At 31.3% G+C, this 18,088-nt stretch overlaps 3 protein-coding genes across 11 annotated transcripts in view; 1 reads left to right on the top strand and 2 right to left on the bottom strand.

Moving 5' to 3' along the window:
• The window catches only part of LOC127735163 (uncharacterized), a 30,557-nt gene extending 26,106 nt beyond the window's left edge, over window positions 1-4,451 (top strand). For 4 of the 7 annotated variants that reach the window (XM_052245275.1, XM_052245279.1, XM_052245269.1 and 1 more), the window contains one exon: window positions 772-4,451. In XM_052245275.1, coding sequence (XP_052101235.1) covers window positions 1,327-3,267 — 1,941 coding nt within the window. In that variant the 5' untranslated portion in view covers window positions 772-1,326 and the 3' untranslated portion in view covers window positions 3,268-4,451. The remainder of the gene's footprint in view (window positions 1-771) is intronic. The other 3 variants (XM_052245273.1, XM_052245306.1, XM_052245297.1) reach the window with 1 other exon arrangement.
• The window catches only part of LOC127735389 (transcription factor BTF3 homolog 4-like), a 198,597-nt gene that overhangs the window by 98,138 nt on the left and 82,371 nt on the right, over window positions 1-18,088 (bottom strand). The gene's annotated exons all lie outside the window — the stretch shown is intronic.
• The window catches only part of LOC127735138 (tubulin polyglutamylase TTLL7-like), a 45,496-nt gene continuing 38,997 nt past the window's right edge, over window positions 11,590-18,088 (bottom strand). For all 3 annotated transcript variants that reach the window (XM_052245242.1, XM_052245230.1, XM_052245233.1), the window contains exon 18: window positions 11,590-16,295. Coding sequence is in view for 2 of the 3 variants with exons in the window: in XM_052245230.1 (XP_052101190.1) it covers window positions 16,202-16,295 (94 nt within the window). In the remaining variant the exon portion in view is untranslated. The remainder of the gene's footprint in view (window positions 16,296-18,088) is intronic.

The following is an 18,088-nucleotide window of genomic DNA, read 5'->3' as shown; positions in this document are numbered from 1 at the left end:
TAAAAGTGACACAACCCAATTTCAAACTTGATCTGTGTTTTGTGGTAATAAGCATTGTGTATAAGTTTCATAACATTTGGTTGAGGCAAAGTAAAGTTAGTGAACAGAAACGAAAAATTCAGGAATTTGTATGTTTATAAAGGGGCATAACTCATGAATGATAAAAGTGACGCCACCCAATTTCGAACTTGATCTGTGTTTTGTGGTTATAAGCATTGTGTATAAGTTTTATAACATTTGGTTGAGGCAAACTAAAGTTAGAGAACGGAAACAAAAAAATTAGCAATTTTTATGTTTATAAAGGGGCATAACTCATGAACGGTAAAAGTGACACCACCCAATTTCGAACTTGATCTGTGTTTTGTGGAAATAAGCATTGTGTATAAGTTTTATAACATTTGATTGAGGCAAACCAAAGTTAAAGAACGGAGACCAATTTACAGGACGGACATTTGGGACGTTCGGGACGGACGGACAAAGGTAACACTTAATGCTCCCTCTGCTACGGTGGGGGCATAATTAACAGAATCATAAATTATATATATTATAGTTTATATATGACTTTCTCTACATAGTACTTCTAAAATGTATAACCTTCTTTAGATGAGTTGATTCCCCTTACTGCAAGTTTTTTTGAAAGGACTAGAAATAAATTTTTCAGATCTATTGTTATGGTGTATTTAGAACTGTCTTCCACATCATTGAACTAGATATAAGCTGTTTGGATATTATATGTACTAGAATGATTTATCTCTTGTTTTCTTATTTCAGGTAGTTGTAGCATTAAAGGAGATAAGAAATTGATACTTAATACAGGCACACTGAAATAAAAATGGAAAAAATTATCTCATCAACATCAGAAACTAAATCAGGACCTTAACAAAATTGTTTAAATCTACATCCGCTTCGATTTAGAAATCTATTCAATTGAAAAGAAAAGATTTGTATAGAGGTCAGAATCCATTGGGACACAAGTTAAGCATGGATCAGTAAGTTCACTCTCTTGATGAATGTGTGTGACCATAGAGCCATAAACGACAGGTTTGGATCAAAGTTGTGAATAGATGTAGTTTTATGGAATGTATAAAATGGTGGTAATATTTGATGATTCTTTGAGATGTCATCTGTGAAATCTTTCTGACTGAACTGGTGTTAATAAATAAAGATTGAATCTGATAATGTTCACATGTAGATTGACTTGGCTATTCAGTAAGACGGAAACAACAAATACGTGCTAAGCCAAAGATTATAGTATTTAAATCTATAGTAATGAACAGATGAATCATTAATAGTTTTGTTCGAGCAAATATTAATTGAAACAACAAAATGGCTTCTACCTGTTTGACCGTATGTTTTGGGATTTACATAGTATTTTCGTTAATTCTCCATGTTGGTGAAGTTGTATTAAATGCAATGTTTGTGGTACATTTATATGATGATAGCACTAAAAGAACGTGGTTTACAATCATGCTGGGACTGATGCTGTTACCAATGGTAACAGTCCAGTTAGTGTCTGCTTTACTACTGCTCCATAAAAGAGGAGAACATTTGACAACATTTCAAGCTTTCGGAACAGCAATGCTTCATGTGTTTCAGCTGGGATTTGTGTGGCGACACATTCGCTTGATAACAGAAGATGAAATAAAATGGAAGAAACGTGATCTAGCAGACTTGTGCATATTAAGACTGTTTTATACGTTTTCAGCCAGTTTGCCTATATTTGGAATGCAAGTGTATTTAATAGTGAAATATAACTTGTTTGACTGGCTGATCATTTCTGCTACAATTGTTACAATGTGCGCTATTGGCTGGGCCTTAGCTAGTTACAGAAGACAAAATGAAGCTGATATAGCAGAAGGCACAGTCTTAACTTTTCCTGGAACAATTTTTCGTCTGATCTGGAGATTTGGAGAAATAATTTCCAGAATTTTATCATTAATTGTTTTTGCATCACTATACAAATCATGGATCTTTATTGTGATTTTGCTCCACTGGTTAACAATGATGGTTTGTATTTTTACCTCTGTGTTTGGATTTTTTGAATTAGTTGGAGTAAGTCGAGTCCACCGATTTTTCCTCAGCACACTCATTGCTTACATTTACATATTTTGTTACATTAATTTCAACAGCCAGAGAACGCAGTGGAGATATATTACTTTCTATATAATTATGTTCCTAGAAAATGCCGTACTTTTGATTGTGTGGTATTTAAGTGCAGTAGACGATAATTCATTGAGAACATATACTATCATATTCATTGCATGTGTCACATTTGTCATAGGCATTGTCTCAATGATAATGTATTATCGCTTCTTCCACATTCCTGCCAAAAAATTATTTGCAGATGGGAAAGACAACGTTTGTGTGCAAGACTCCTGCATTAACTGCAAACTCAGTCTCTGCAATAAGCACAGTAAATATTTTCAGAGACCTTTCAGTGCTGGCTGGGTAAGTCAGTACCAGAAGGCTTTGTATCAGGGAAATTATTATAAAAATATGCAGGACTCATTACTTGACTCAATGTCTGAATGGGAGGCAATATCATCAAGCTCAGACTCAGCATCTGAAGGCAGAAAAAATTCAAAACGTGAAAAATCTGTGACTTTTCATTCAGCAGGGACATACAGTCATAAGAGATTTTTACCCAAATCGGGAATATCTGATTCCGATTCCGATTCAACATCAATGACAAGTCGACAAAACATTCAGTCTTCAAGTGATTCTGAAGTGAGTGACACCGTGAATCCATTATCATGTGAAAATACAAGTCAAACACAGCTACTGACTGATAGCTGGGAAAAATTAATTGAAAGTAAAGACAATATTATCAATGAAAAAGTTCAAAATCTGCAATCTTTTCGACCAATTAGTGCTCAGAACTTAGAGGATTGGTATTCAGATGGATACAGTACCGATCATTCATCCTCAGACTTTCAGTTACCCATTACAGTGCTTGCCAAACTTAACAAGTGTCGTATATCTGTAGCATCAGACTCAACTCAGTGTACCATGTGTAAACATCTCAAAATTAATCGTAAGAGATCAAAAACATTCTCACGATCATCTCAGGAAAAAATCATAGAGGAAAATTATGAACTAGAATCAAATCCCATAGTGTTAGAAACTCCAAGAAGTGCTGCATGGTATAATTGTAGTGAATCTGGAGATAGTGCATTTCCACAGGAAACAATCAGTACCACATGTCCCAGTAACATTGAGTCTGATGAGGACGGGATTAGTGAGACAAGTTTTGAGATGATCATTTAATTATACACTTCCATTTATTCATGTACTAATGGCCTTGTACAACATATTATAGATATTGTGGTACAATAACTCTTCTGCCTGAACCAGTCACTACCAAATGTAAATCAAGAAATTATTGATTCTTTTTGCATTGCTGAAATGGCATGGAATCTGATTCACTAATTTCTAGATGCACATTTTGTAAATACTTGTAGCAGAATTATAAATTTAAATTTTCTTCAATGGTATATATATATTATCAAAAGTTATTGCTTTTATGAATGGAATTTTCCAAATACTTCCAAAAATCTCAATTGAAAGGTAGAAAATTGATGTTAATAATGAAGTTATATTCCTTTTTTTCCTGTTAATTTAATTAATCATAAAATTAATTGGAAAATAAGAATAAAGTTATAACTATTTTGTTTTACTATGTATGGTATTTAGGTTAATTTGGTACAGATGCATAATTATGTTCGAGATATTTTTCTCACATGTATGGAACAGTATTCTTTTGTGGAAATTGAAATATTTAAAATTTGATGTATGATAAAACACAATGTTTATATTTATCGCTCGGCATGACCAAATCTAATAAATCTGCTCTGCCTTCTAATTTGATATATATTTTACATCTTTGATATACACAAAAAGTTTTCTCAGAGTATAATAGATAATTTATTTCAATCAATTTTATATTTTTTTAATTTCAATTTCTTTTTAAGTTATCTGCAGGTGTTTGACATATCAAAATAAGAAAAATTTACGATCCAGTTATAAATATTAAACTTTCAAACGAAATGGATATTAAAGCAGTTCTTTAATAAGAAATGTTTGTAATTTAAAAACATAAAAGAATACAATATATGGACCATATTACCATAAATGGTATAGATATTTATACAGCATTCACACTTCATCTCAGGGAAATCTGGCAAATTTATTTATTAACAAAAGCTGAGCATTTTTAATTGAAATGAAAAATTTTATTATTTCTTTCTTTGTACTAGTTGTTTGTTAATATATGATTGTTAAAGTTTATAATACAACATATTTTTATGGATACCAAGGCACACACTGCATTTAATATCTGTATAGTGTATACCTCAGTTTATAATACTACACTTGTTTATGGATACCCAGGCACAAAATGCATTTTATATGTCTGTATACCTCAGGATTAATAATAAAATTGTTATAATTAACTTTTATTTATTCATGAGCAAACCAGTGAAAAGTAAGCAGTTTTTAATATATGAAGATATGGGAAAGAAGCTCATTTTGCATCGCTTCCCTACATGAATTGATTTATAGGCGTCTAATTTATGGATATTAAATTTTGTGTTTTTTCTTTTGGTTTAAATTTCATTAATTGACTTTTTCCGTAAAATCCAGGAAAAGGTACGATGGTTATGATAACTTCACAACTGATACTTGGAAATCATGGTAGTAGAAGAAGCTGCACTTATAGGCTGTTCATTATCATAAAAAAAATATCATTCCGTTTTCCATAATGAGCAAATGTTAGAATCACAGCTGAATTTCTCTTGCATTCAAAAGTTCTCGTAATCATAATTAGTACTATTTATGCTCTTATAAAAGGCTATCACTTTATCAATAGATGCTGTTGTTAGGCTATCATATCAGTGGGTACTCTTGTGAGGTAAAACTAAATGTGTCAAAAGATGATCTGATATCAGTACAAATTAACTATAGATGAACTTTTTCAGCCAATGAAATTGAATATCCATGAAATATTTGCCACTGGCCTTCAAATCAAGCAACAATCAATAAATCATAAGCCAGCATATTCTCAAATTTGGATAAAACCAGCATTCTTTCAATTACACGTACAAGACAAAGTCATGTGACTCAGATATTTTGAAAATAGATATGCTTCAGTTTACATCAGTACTACATCAACTTAACTGATTCAATGTACAATACAAGTAACATGTGGTCAGTTAATACCTGGTCATTTTCTTGGTAACAAAGATATGGACATTAACATAAAACTTAATCATATCAATCTGGTCCAGTTATTGACAAAGTTTGTCATATTTAATATCTAACTGACAAACATGAACTTGCTACCGTAAAATATGGTCTAGTTTTGATCAAACATTTTGACAAGCTGTTTAACAAATTTCAGTAACTAAAGTAACAAGTGATTGATATAATTGTTCCAATACACAGCTTGTTCATGTCATCAGACAGTTCATCAATTAAGAGGCTTTAGTATAAGGGTGCAGTCAAGAAGAACATTAACAATTTATCAAAGGAAAAAAGATGTGTATTGCTGTTCTTCATCTTCTTCAAATTTCCACTTTTCAAAGACCAGAGTAATAAAACCTGCCATATGGTAAGTAATACCAAATCTGTATAAACCTGCCGCAAGTGATATTCAATATTATGAAGACTTTTTGCTAAAAGAAAACTGAAGTTACATCATGAAACCACCAATTTTACTGATTGTCCATTTTTAAGGCCTCAAATCTGGAAAGAAATATTAAAAAGTAAGACTAGATTTTTGGTCACATAATATACTAAAAGTTGATTTTGCCTATAAAGCTATACAAAATATAGACCTATAACTGGTAACTGAAACAAGAGCGTACACACTGAAATATCTTGCCTGTTTTACTTATGATTGAATTTATGTTGAAATTCTGTTTTATGAAGATTTACTACAAGTACCATATAAAATTAATATTATCGCTGATCCATGAAAATAAGGTCAAGGTCAGATTAACCATGCCAGACAGACATGTACACCTTACAATCAATCTATACACCAAATATAGTGGTCCTATTGCTTATAGTACCTGAAGAACAGTCGAAACCAAAAAAAACTTAACATCGACCAATGAACCATAAAAATGAGGTCAAGGTCATATGAACCCTGCTAGACAGACATGTACATCTTACAATCATTACATACACCAAATATAATTGACCTATTGATTAAAGTATCTGAGAAACTGACAAAAGTTGAAAAATTAACATTAACCAATGAACCATGAAAATGAGGTCAATTAATTCAGTGGTTGTCGTTGTTTCATGTCTGTCATATTTGTTTTTCATTAATTGTTTTGTTATAAATTAGGTCATTAGTTTTCTCAATTGAATTGTTTCATATTTTTCGTGTCGGGGCCTTTTATAGCCGACTATATGGTATGGGTTTTTCTCATTGTTGAAGGCCATACGGTTGCCTATAATTGCTTACATCCACTTTATTTGAACTTTGGTGGATAGTTGTCTCATTGGCAATCAGACCTCATCTCCTTATTTTTATATCAAGGTTATATGAAACCTGCCAGACAGACATGTACACCTTACAATCATTCCATACACTACATATACTGGTAGTGGCCCTATTTCTTATAGTATCTGAGAAAAAGACCAAACTACGAAAACTAAACATTGTCCAATGAACCATGAAAAAGAGGTCAAGGTCAGATGAAATCTGCCAGTTGGACATGTACACCTTACAATCATTCCATAAACCAAATATTTGACCTATTGCTTATAGTATCAGAGATATGGACTTGACCACAAAAACTTAATATTGATCATTGATTCATGAAATAAGGTTGAGGTTAAGTGAACCCTGGCTGACAGACATGTAGACATTGCAAGGAACCCATATACCAAATATAGTTATCCTATTACTCATAATAAGGGAGTATTTCACATGACAAAAAAACTATTTTTTTTTCAAGTAGTCACTAAACCAAAATGAGGTCAAGGACAATGGACATATGCCAGACAGAAACTTCGTCACATAAGGTATCTGTATACAAGGTATGAAGCATCCAGGTCTTCTACCTTTTGCAATATAAAGCTTTATACAAATAGTTTATGTTGTCGCCGCCTCAGCCACCAGATTTTAATACCTATGTCTCGCATTCTGCAACTTTTGTTGCAGGCGAGACAAAAATCACTTGATAAAAATAAATGCTGTGACTGAACCATGAAAATAAGGTCATGGACAACAAAGATGTGCCAGAACAAAACTTCAGGCCATAAGGCAGCTGTATACAAGAAATGTATATAGCCATTTTACCTTTTAAGATATATAGCTTTATACATTAGTTTATGCCTATTGCACCTGTTAAAGAATAAGCATCCCTATACCTATTTATTGCAAGCAAGACAACAAAAACCATCAACTTCAAATTATATCAATTTTACTTTTCATAATGTCTTGCATGTTTGACTAATAATAACTTAAATTGTTTGTTGAATCTCTTTGAGATCAATGTCTTACTACAGGTACTACAGGTATCGGAAAACATAATAGTGATAAATGAACCACAAAAAAATGAAATGAAGGACAGGCAAATCCTGTCTGACTGACAGGTACAACTACAATAATTATATAGGCCAACTATTAAGATGACCTATTACTCATAGTTAATGAAAAGATCAGGTGATTGAAAAATTGCAGTAAAAGACCTACGAAAATGAAGTCGAGGAAAATTGATATATGGCGGACTGTAATATTAGATATGTATACAAGACATGGATTCTCCATCTCCTATAAGGCCTGAAATATAAAGCTTTATACAAATAAGACACTAAGGTAACTTTGAATTAATAGAATCCCTATTTTAGACATTTTTATTGCCTCAAAATTCTAACTATTTTAACATCATTACTCCATAATCTTATCAAAAGTTAAATTGTTATGCAAATACAGAGGAAAGATACACACGCAAAAGTGAGATAAAAAAAAGTACACAAAGACAAAAAAATAAAGGGACCCTTGACTGTTATTGTAACCTCAGAAATGCTAACATTTTTTTTTCCATTTCTTTCAATGTTGTGATCATAACAACTTCATATATGATAATTGAATTTGAAAATTTAGCCCCAATAATTTCTTTAAAGTCTTGCCCTTGTCCCTATGAAATATGTGTAATCATGCAGCTGCTGACAAGATAAAATGATAACTGATGATTACTTGAAATGCAGAGAAATAAATACTCATCCTGCTTGTGGCATGGGGATATATCAATTCATAAAACAATTGAAATGTGCTTAAGCAATATGTGATTATGAATAAGTGGATTTTCATAATATAAAAGCCAAGTGAACATTTTTGTAGTGTTTTTCTTTTTGTTAGTTGCCTAGATATTTTACAGTTCTAGTAATTTTAAAGTTCCATCTTTTTCAGTTATGTGGGATATTTATTTCTCAAGCACTACTTTATAATTTGATGGACAAGACTGAAGAGGTTTGTTATTAAACAAGGAAGAATGCATTGTTGTGTGATATGAACAGTTACCTGGACGTTAAGAATTTCTAATCAAGTTGTCACCTGTTTACCTTTGTAGGTGTATCTCTTAACACAAACTGGACAATTATATCGAAAAAATATCTAGATACTGTAAACAATCTGTTACAAAGTTTGCATGTTTACTGTAACATTTCTTATTAAATTTCACAGCAATTTGCTTAAGCATATAAACATAAACATACTTCAGGTCACTCAGGTGTCAGTTGTTATAAGGGAGATAACTCCAGAAATACTTCAAACCAAGAATTTTTTTAAAGTTTGACATATTTTTTAATGTAAGCCTTGTTATTAGAATGATAATATAGCTAAACACCCATTAAATGTGAGCACTGATGTAACATAACAAGAGGATGTCAAAATGACAGCAAACTGGGTTTCCCTTTTATCAGCATCATTGTTATACCAAATATTTTTATATTGTTGGGTTGAATGGAGGTGGTTGAGGGGATCTGCAAGAAAAATATAAATGACTTGAGTAAAGGTTGTTACATTATTTCCAGTCAGATTGTTCAATTGATTGTTTGCCTGACATCCTGCTGCAAGTATTTCATATATATATATAAGCCTAGATATTAATGTGGTATGAAGATTACCTGCTTTGTACTAGTCCAATACTTTGATTTAATTTAACAAGCTGACTTATACAAGATAATAGTCACAGGAAGACACATTTCCTTTCTTTGGACAAATTATTCTGACTCCAAATTGATCAGTCTTTGCTCTTACTCCTAACTGCTACATTTTTGGTTTCTATTCGAAGCAGCAAATACCATTTGTAAGTCTTGTTTTACACAAAAGAGGTGCTTTTTCAGTGTCAAAAAATGTTGTTACTAATCATAAACCAATTGAACAATTCACTAAAAATGTGGAAATAGTTGCATATCAAATGCATAAATGAACAAGTCATCTAGGGTATAACACTCAGTAGACCCCAAAACATCTTGCCCAAAGAAAATTTGCACTCTCCAAAAAAAATGTGGGTACAGGCCTAGGTCTGAAATTCAATTTATGTGTAATAGATTTATGCAGTGTCTTTTCATATGACAAACGACAGACTGCAAACGTTTCCCATTTTAAATTGTTAAAAACCAGTTTGTACAATACCAAAGATTCAAATTAACTGCTGCAACCATGATCATAGTCTAAGGATATGGATAGAATTTTAAAGACTTGCTTACATTTGCAAAATAGGACATCTAAAGTTTAATACAAATTGAAATTTAGGCACTGTCCATTCATATTCTGTGTTTGTTAGCAGCCTGAGTTTTCCTTCAGATCTACATAGTTTTTTTTCAACTTAACAATAAATAAATAAACTCTTTAAATAAAAAAAAAGACCAAATGACACAGAAATTAACAGCTATAGGTCACCGTACGGCCTTCAACTTGAGTCTGTCAAGGGTCTGCTTATAAAATCAGCAATAATTTGTAAAGTCCATGGTTTGGTATGGTAAGCCCAAAAAATCAAACAGATTTAAAATTAATCTAGAGGCTCTAAAGAGTCTGTGTCGCTCAACTGTATCTTATGTGCATCATCATCAATGGCCACTTTCAAACATTGTAGATTAGAATTTAATTCAGGACTTTGTTGATCTTGTATTGCTGATCATTTTTACTGTACAGTTTAAATCTGTATTTTTTCTGCATATATAGTTTTATCTTTATGTACTAAACTAAACTTTTTGCTCAAAGCCTATAAAATTCTGTAAAAATCTTCATTCTAGAGCAATAACTCCGGAAAGAAGTTGACCGACAATTTCTGTATTGTTGACCTCTATACAAAAAAAGTCATTTTTGCAGTCTTACTACTAGGGGAGACCATGTGGGTCTCGCACGGTCAGATGCTGTCTTAAGTTTCTATTGATATTGTGGTACATAGCTTTTACCAAAAACGAAGAAAAAGGATACAAAATGTACTGTAAGGGTGAAAACGACTAACGGGAATCCAATGACAATTTTGGCTATGCATTCCTTTTTGGAAATCATGTCTTGCTAATTATTTTTGCTGTTAAGTTTTTTTTTTACTACTATACGTTTTGCCAAAAATAGGTACAAATCATTAATAAAGGGCATTAACTCCTTGAAGTAGTCAATTGATAATTTCTGCCATGTTGACATATGTGTGATCGTTTCTGCTTTTCTCGTTTCTCTCTACCTATTCCAGTTTTCAAGATAATAGGCAAAAACGGAAAAAAAAAGTGGTAAAAATCATCATGTAAGGCCCAAAACTCCTACATGGAGTCGACTGACCAATTCAGTCATGTTGACTTATTTGAATATATAGTTTTGCTGATCATTATTGATATTTAAAGAAAGTTTTTCTCTTTCTTATCATAGCTTCAAAATAATAGGCAATAATGTCAAAGAGTGGTAAAAATCATCATTTAAGGCAACAACTCCCAAAATTTATCACCTGAAAATTTTTGATAAAATAGACAGTAGGTAAAAATTGACATTCTGATAATTTTCAGGTTTTTTCTAACTTTAACGTCTTCAAGACAATAGACATTTTCCCCGTTCATCTTGTAGCAGCGTCTGCCATGTTAGTCAGCAGGCAGGATCATATACATATCTTTTAATATCAATGGTGATTGTGGCCAACTTTGGATTTCAATTGGTCCAGTAGAAAATTCTAGGCAGTAAAAATTAACAAACAACAAAGGAGACAACAGATAATAGATGCCAAGAGTGATGGAAATAGCTCACACTAGCCCTTTGGACCAGTTGAGCTCAAAACATTTGCATAAATTCTGGTCCTGTAGAAGAATATGTGCAAGTTGGTTGAATTCTGTCAACCTTTTCATGTGAATTAACAAACTGATATAAGCAGGAATTGGTCTATGGTTTGGGTAACGAAAACCCAAAAACCAGTCAGATAAAAATTCTAAAAAGTTTGTGTACAACCTCATGTCCTGTAGAAGAATGTGTGCAAGTTTGGTTGAATTCTGTCATGCTGTTTTCATGGAGTTAGGGAGTTATAAAGTGTAATGCAGACGACACCAGACAACAGAATCTGGACATATGTCACAATAAGAGTGATATACTAGTCAGTATCATTTATTCTTTTTAGGAAAATACATTGCAAGATTCTACATTTAAAACTGGATTCACAAAAGCTATTAACTATAATGAAAATATTATCACAGTGCATTTATAATAATACTAACAAAATCATTCAAAAAATATCACATATCAAACATGCATTTATCTCCCCTTAGAGTTGTAAATTTGGTGTAATGAAATAAAATTAAATTGCAAAACGCAATAATTGAGGAATATTTATTGAAATTTAACAAAGACAACAGCATTAAAATGTCAAATAATATATAACAAAATTCAATTACTGTAAACTTAGAAATTATTGTGAGGTTTTTATTAATGCGAATAATAAGACTGAGTGAGTATCGCAATAATAAGAACTCGCATTCTTATATCTGATACATATATCTGTATGCAGATTTTCCTGACATCGCAATAATTAATCTCGCATTTTTGTCCAGTTTTCAAAAATCGCAATAATAAATGCACCCAATAATTTCTGAATTTACAGTATTTCATTCGTGAAAAAAAATAGGTCAGGAGCAAAAGTATTATTTGTGGGCTTCATTAAAACAGTTCTACACAAGGAATAATCTTTGAAAATTTAACACCAAAACATTTTGTATAACATATAACTATCAATGTATTTATACTTATACGAGTCTGTTTGACATATATTTATTTATTTATTGTTCCTAGTTTACTTCTCAAGCATTCTTAAAAGCCATTGCCCTAATGCATATATATTCTACACTCATACCAATATAATGGAAAAAAATTCTTTTAAACCTCGACAGAAACTAAAAGAGGAGGTTTCTTTTTTCCAACATGAGGTTTTCTTGAATTCACAGTAATGACAAAAATAATATAAATCAAAGCTTCTCACTGATAAAGATTAATTGTAAGAATATTTTCAAGAATGAATGGATTCATAAATACTCATATATCACAGTTAAACAAAACAATATCATGCATGAATCTGGCATAATTAAAGCTTTTATGAAAATAAATTATAAACTATAAATATTTGCTAGTACATATTTTACTATTATTCAGTGAAAATGGCAGTACTACTTAATTTGAAAGATTTATCAAAATAAGCAAATAAAAAAGACTTTTAGTAAAGGTAAAAGACAGGAAAAAAACTTGTTTACAATCAAGACAATAACATATTGTATCCTGAAATTCAATCAAAAGATAGATTGTGCAACAACAGAAAAGAGATGAAAAGTATTTCACATCATGACTAGAAGAAAAACTTGAGAAAAAAAATAAAGCTATGGAAGCTTGCAAATAAATTAACATAAAGAATGATTGCTTGAAACAGTTTGAAGATCTTAATATTTTTGCCATTCAGATTATGATATTCAAGAATTTATCTATAATATTAATAACGACTCAAATAAGCCATATTAATAGAGAAATTCATTCTACAGATAGCATTGAAGAAAACTTATAAATAAAGGGAGATAACAAATGAATATTTCAAATGTTAATATCTTCCATGTGGAGGTATTTTTCAGTATATATTAACAAGAACTGTTTAAAAAAATGTTTGGTATTGAAACCACAAATGCTCAGGTGAAAAATATAAATCTAAGGAAGCAAGCTCCTGTACCACAGCTATATTGATTTCAATACATTAATGAACTTAACAATCGTTTAAACATAAAATTCAAGTTGAACAGACCACTTGCAAGGTAATTGTTTAACACTGATTTACTGTGTAGCTACAAATACCTAAGGTCTTTTCTAAAGTGAATCATACTTCAATCAACAGCTGCGCCATGAGCGCATGATACGCCCGGCCTCTTGTGTGTGAATTTTTATGCAATAAGCATAAATAGTTTCTGACATATGGCGTGACATGCGAAAACCCCCTTTTTTTTTTACAAAAAACTCAATATCTCTAAAATAAAATTTTGAATCAAAACCAAAAAGTATACAGATCTTAAGATTAATATAACTAAGAAGTGTGTAAAGTTTTAAGCAATAACCATAAATCGTTTTTGAGATACGGTGCGACATGTGAAAAACCCCTCCCCCTTTTTTTACAAAATACTCAATAACTCAAAAATAAAATTTTGAATAATCACCAAAAAGTATACAGATCTTAAGGTTAATATAACTAAGAAGTGTGTAAAGTTTTAAGCAATAATCATAAATCGTTTTTGAGATACGGTGCTACATGTGAAAAACCCCTCCCCCTTTTTTAACGAAATACTCAATAACTCAAAAATAAAATTTTGAATAATCACCAAAAAGTATACAGATCTTAAGGTTAATATAACTAAGAAGTGTGTAAAGTTTTAAGCAATAATCATAAATCGTTTTTGAGATACGGTGCGACATGTGAAAAACCCCTCCCCCTTTTTTAACGAAATACTCAATAACTCAAAAATAAAATTTTGAATAATCACCAAAAAGTATACAGATCTTAAGGTTAATATAACTAAGAAGTGTGTAAAGTTTTAAGCAATAATCATAAATCGTTTTTGAGATACGGTGCGACATGTGAAAAACCCCTCCCCCTTTTTTAACGAAATACTCAATATCTCTAAAATAAAATTTTGAATCATCACCAAAAAGTATACAGATCTTAAGATTAATATAACTAAGAAGTGTGTAAAGTTTTAAGCAATAATCATAAACTGTTTTTGAGATACGGCGCGACATGTGAAAAAAAACACACACCTGTTTTAGTTACTAAGTCCCCTAAAAAGTTTTAATCTTATTTTCACCAAAAAGTATACAGATCGTTTGACCATCATAAGAAACAACTATGTTAAGTTTCATGAAATTTGGATAAGTCATTCTCAAGTTACGATGCGACATGTTTACGCCGGACAGACAGACGGACAGACAGACAGACGGACAGACAGACAGACAGACGGACAGACGGGCAGACGGACAGACAGACTGACAGACAGACAGACAGACGGACGGACGCCAGACATTTGTATACCATAATATGTCCCGTCAAAAATTTGACGGGCGTATAAAAACTGATCTATTCTTAATGTTTACAATGGAAGACATCCCTTCTGCAACTAACATAGTGGTCTTTCAAAACAATCGGTACCTCAGAACAGGTGAATTTTATAAAAACCACAGAGATGTAATTGTTATAAGTCCTAAAACGGGTGATTCTCATAAGAGAAGTTTAAATCGATTTGTTTAAATATCTGGTAGCTCTAGAAAATTCAAATTGAATATCATAGTTGCCAGCTAACAAAAATCAACTTATAACTTGAATGAGGGAAAGTTAAAGTCTCTCTTCATCATTATTTTTTTTTTTCACATTTAAAACAGCAAGTGAAATAAAATTTGAAGCCTACTGAAATGTTTGGTAAGCTGTACTTTTTATGATCATTTTCTTCCACTTTAAAATGAGGAAATTTCAACATATCAATAACGATTTTTTTAATTAAGTTCTTGTAAAAATGATAAAATGATGACATATATAAATACATAAAATATATTATAAAAGAAAAATATCACAAAGTAATAGAATATATGAAACATTTCTATACATAACATCTGGATACTACTGTACATGACAATATATCACATCTTTGTAATTGCCTGCAGTGTTTACATACTTTTACTCAAAAATATTTGGTTTGTTATAAAAATACAATAAAAAAAAATTTGCTTACACTTATATAATTTCAAAATATAACTTTTAAAATATTCAAACAGAATGTCAGTAACAGATATGGCACAATCAACCAGTTTAAAATGAATGAAAGAAATTAATATTTAAAAAGGGTTTCATAAGTATGGTCTTTCCATCTTGTTCCATTCATAATGAGACAAATTTTTTTAAACACTGTCTGAATGATTATTCCCATTGTTACCTGACAATCCAAGAGTTGAAGACATAACATTACATCAAAATTAACAAGTGTAAACATTTACAAAAATGCTGACTACATAAAAATAGCACTATCAATATTAAATATTATTACATAATTGAATCTTAAAATGAAAGACTAAACATGGTTTAAAATTATTGGATGGAATAGTAAAAATCTCAATAAATATCAAAATCATATCAGCTTAAATAGGTTATCACAGTGATTATAAATGGACGGTCTTTGTCATCAATAAGAGTAATTCATAAAACAACAACGAAATTAAATTGAGACTTCAGAATGGTCCCCTGTCTGTCACAGCAGTCAAGCTGCCTATTGTCAGAATGAATAAAAACACTACCAAAAAAAGTCTCAAAATGTATGAAGTGTTTTAAAGTTACTTTAAACAAGTCAATCTCTGAAGCCTCCATTCAACATCTAATAAATGTATCTTACACAAATAATATTTTTCTATTGGTAAAACATGCATCAACATTGTCCTGAGAATTAAAAACAGGGAAGTATCTTCTGTCATGCTGCTTGGTAAAATTTTGAAACTGAATTTTAAAAAGTACAAGTAAAAAAGTTCTTAAGATCATTCACACAATAAAAGTGAATAATAAAGCGATGATTGAATAATCTATAGCAATAAAAAGCAGCTGTTTTAAAATAATTGATAACAAAAAACTTAATAATCTGAAATGATCATACTGGTTCCAAGAATAACATTGCACTGCGTCAGGTACCAGTCGTTTTGTCATGATGCTTCCCCACGATAAAGTTTTGAGTAGCGCTGGCTCATTGTCTGGGTGTTAGGAGGAACTAATGATATTGGTTTCTCTCTACCTAGTCTGAAAAATAAAATGAAAAATGGTATTACTATTAAATATCATATAATACTGTGAATTCAAAAAATATTGTCTGTAACTTGCTTTTTCATAATTTTCACAAAATAAACATTTATAAGAAATTTACATGTAAAATTTGAAAGCAAAATAACCGGTTGGAGCTATTATTGTCAGAATTAATCGCATCACAGTCAATCTTAACTTCCACAGTGATAATAATAACCTCCAAATATACTCAAACAAGTTTTACCTCCAATCATAAACTAACAGAATATATCCAAACCTACAACTATACCAAAATATAATCAATGTTTACCTCCAAATATACTCAAACAGAGTCAATAGAAAAAACTAGAGTCGATGCTAAACTTGTATCCCATTAACCTTAAACAAAAAAAAGACTTGATGATTCCAAGACTTTGTCAATGTTAATCTCAGATTATATCTCAATGAAGTCAGAGTCAAACACAATTATACCTTAACTATGTCATAACTAGCCACCAAATGTACTTCAACAGAGCCAAGGTTAACTTCCAATTTTACCTCAGCTATGTCATAACTAGCCACCAACTATACTTCAACAGAGCCAAGGTTAACTTCCAATTATACCTCAACTATATCGTAACTAGCCACCAACTATATTTCAACAGAGCCAATCTTAAAGTCGAACTTTACCTCAATTAAGTTGTAACCAGCCACTAACTATACTTCAACAGAGCCAAGGTTAACTTCCAATTTTACCTCAACTATGTCATAACTAGCCATGAACTAAACTTCAACAGAGCCAAGGTTAACTTCCAATTTTACCACAACTAAGTTGTAACCAGCCACCAACTATATTTCAACAGAGCCAAGGTTAACTTCCAATTTTACCTCAATTAAGTTGTAACCAGGCACCAACTATACTTCAACAGAGCCAATGTTAAAGTCCAATAATTCCTCAACTAAGTTGTAACTAGCCACAATTATCTTGATGTGGCCTAATAAGCTCAGTTATAGTACATGAATGGTCATCATTTACAGTAAACAATCTATTTTATACACACAAACTTAAAATACATGGTGTTATTAAGAATATCACACACTAACACATATAAAAATGACATGCACATATTAGTTCCCAGCTAAAGCAATACTTCCTGTTAAATACATGCAATTGTTCACAAGTCCATAATATTCATTGAAGTCACTTTATTAATACTTGAGTTGTTATATTAACTACAGAAAATCAGGATAGAACCATGGAGACCTAAATGGTTAGGCCAAATTGCTCAATTTATTGAATCTCTGTTATTCCAATTCATACTGACCATGACAGAGACCTGCAGTCTATTACAATTGTGTGTATTACTTAACACTGCTTGTTTAGGTCAAATACATATGGCTTTCAATTTGTTAACTTCTCCCAGTGTACCTGGGTTTAGAAATAGGACCCCACGGACATCACGTCTTGTAACCACATCTTGATATGGGATTGGGGAGGGGTCTAGTCTGCTGTGAATGGTGTGCAAACATGGAATCACCTAAGTCAACATAAGAACTTTTTCATACAGATTGTTCATTTAAATTGTTTTCTTCTTCAAATAATCATTCCAGCCTTAATTTCATGGCACTATTTTTTCATTGTATACAAATTTCCAAAGAGTACCATAAGCCCATTGTTTTTAAATACATTTCCATCTAAAGTAATTAAAACCTAAGATTTTCTTCATTATGTAAAGAAAAAAAAGTCTAAGTCTCAGAAACAAAATGTTTTCCTAGTTGTCCCTTTCTCCCGAACTTTTGTACACGTGAAT

Source organism: Mytilus californianus, unplaced genomic scaffold (genome assembly GCF_021869535.1).
Source record: "Mytilus californianus isolate M0D057914Y unplaced genomic scaffold, xbMytCali1.0.p SCAF_1, whole genome shotgun sequence".
NCBI lineage: Eukaryota > Metazoa > Mollusca > Bivalvia > Mytilida > Mytilidae > Mytilus > Mytilus californianus.
The sequence above is the reverse complement of the archived record's forward strand: the minus strand, read 5'-3'. Positions and strand labels throughout refer to the sequence as shown.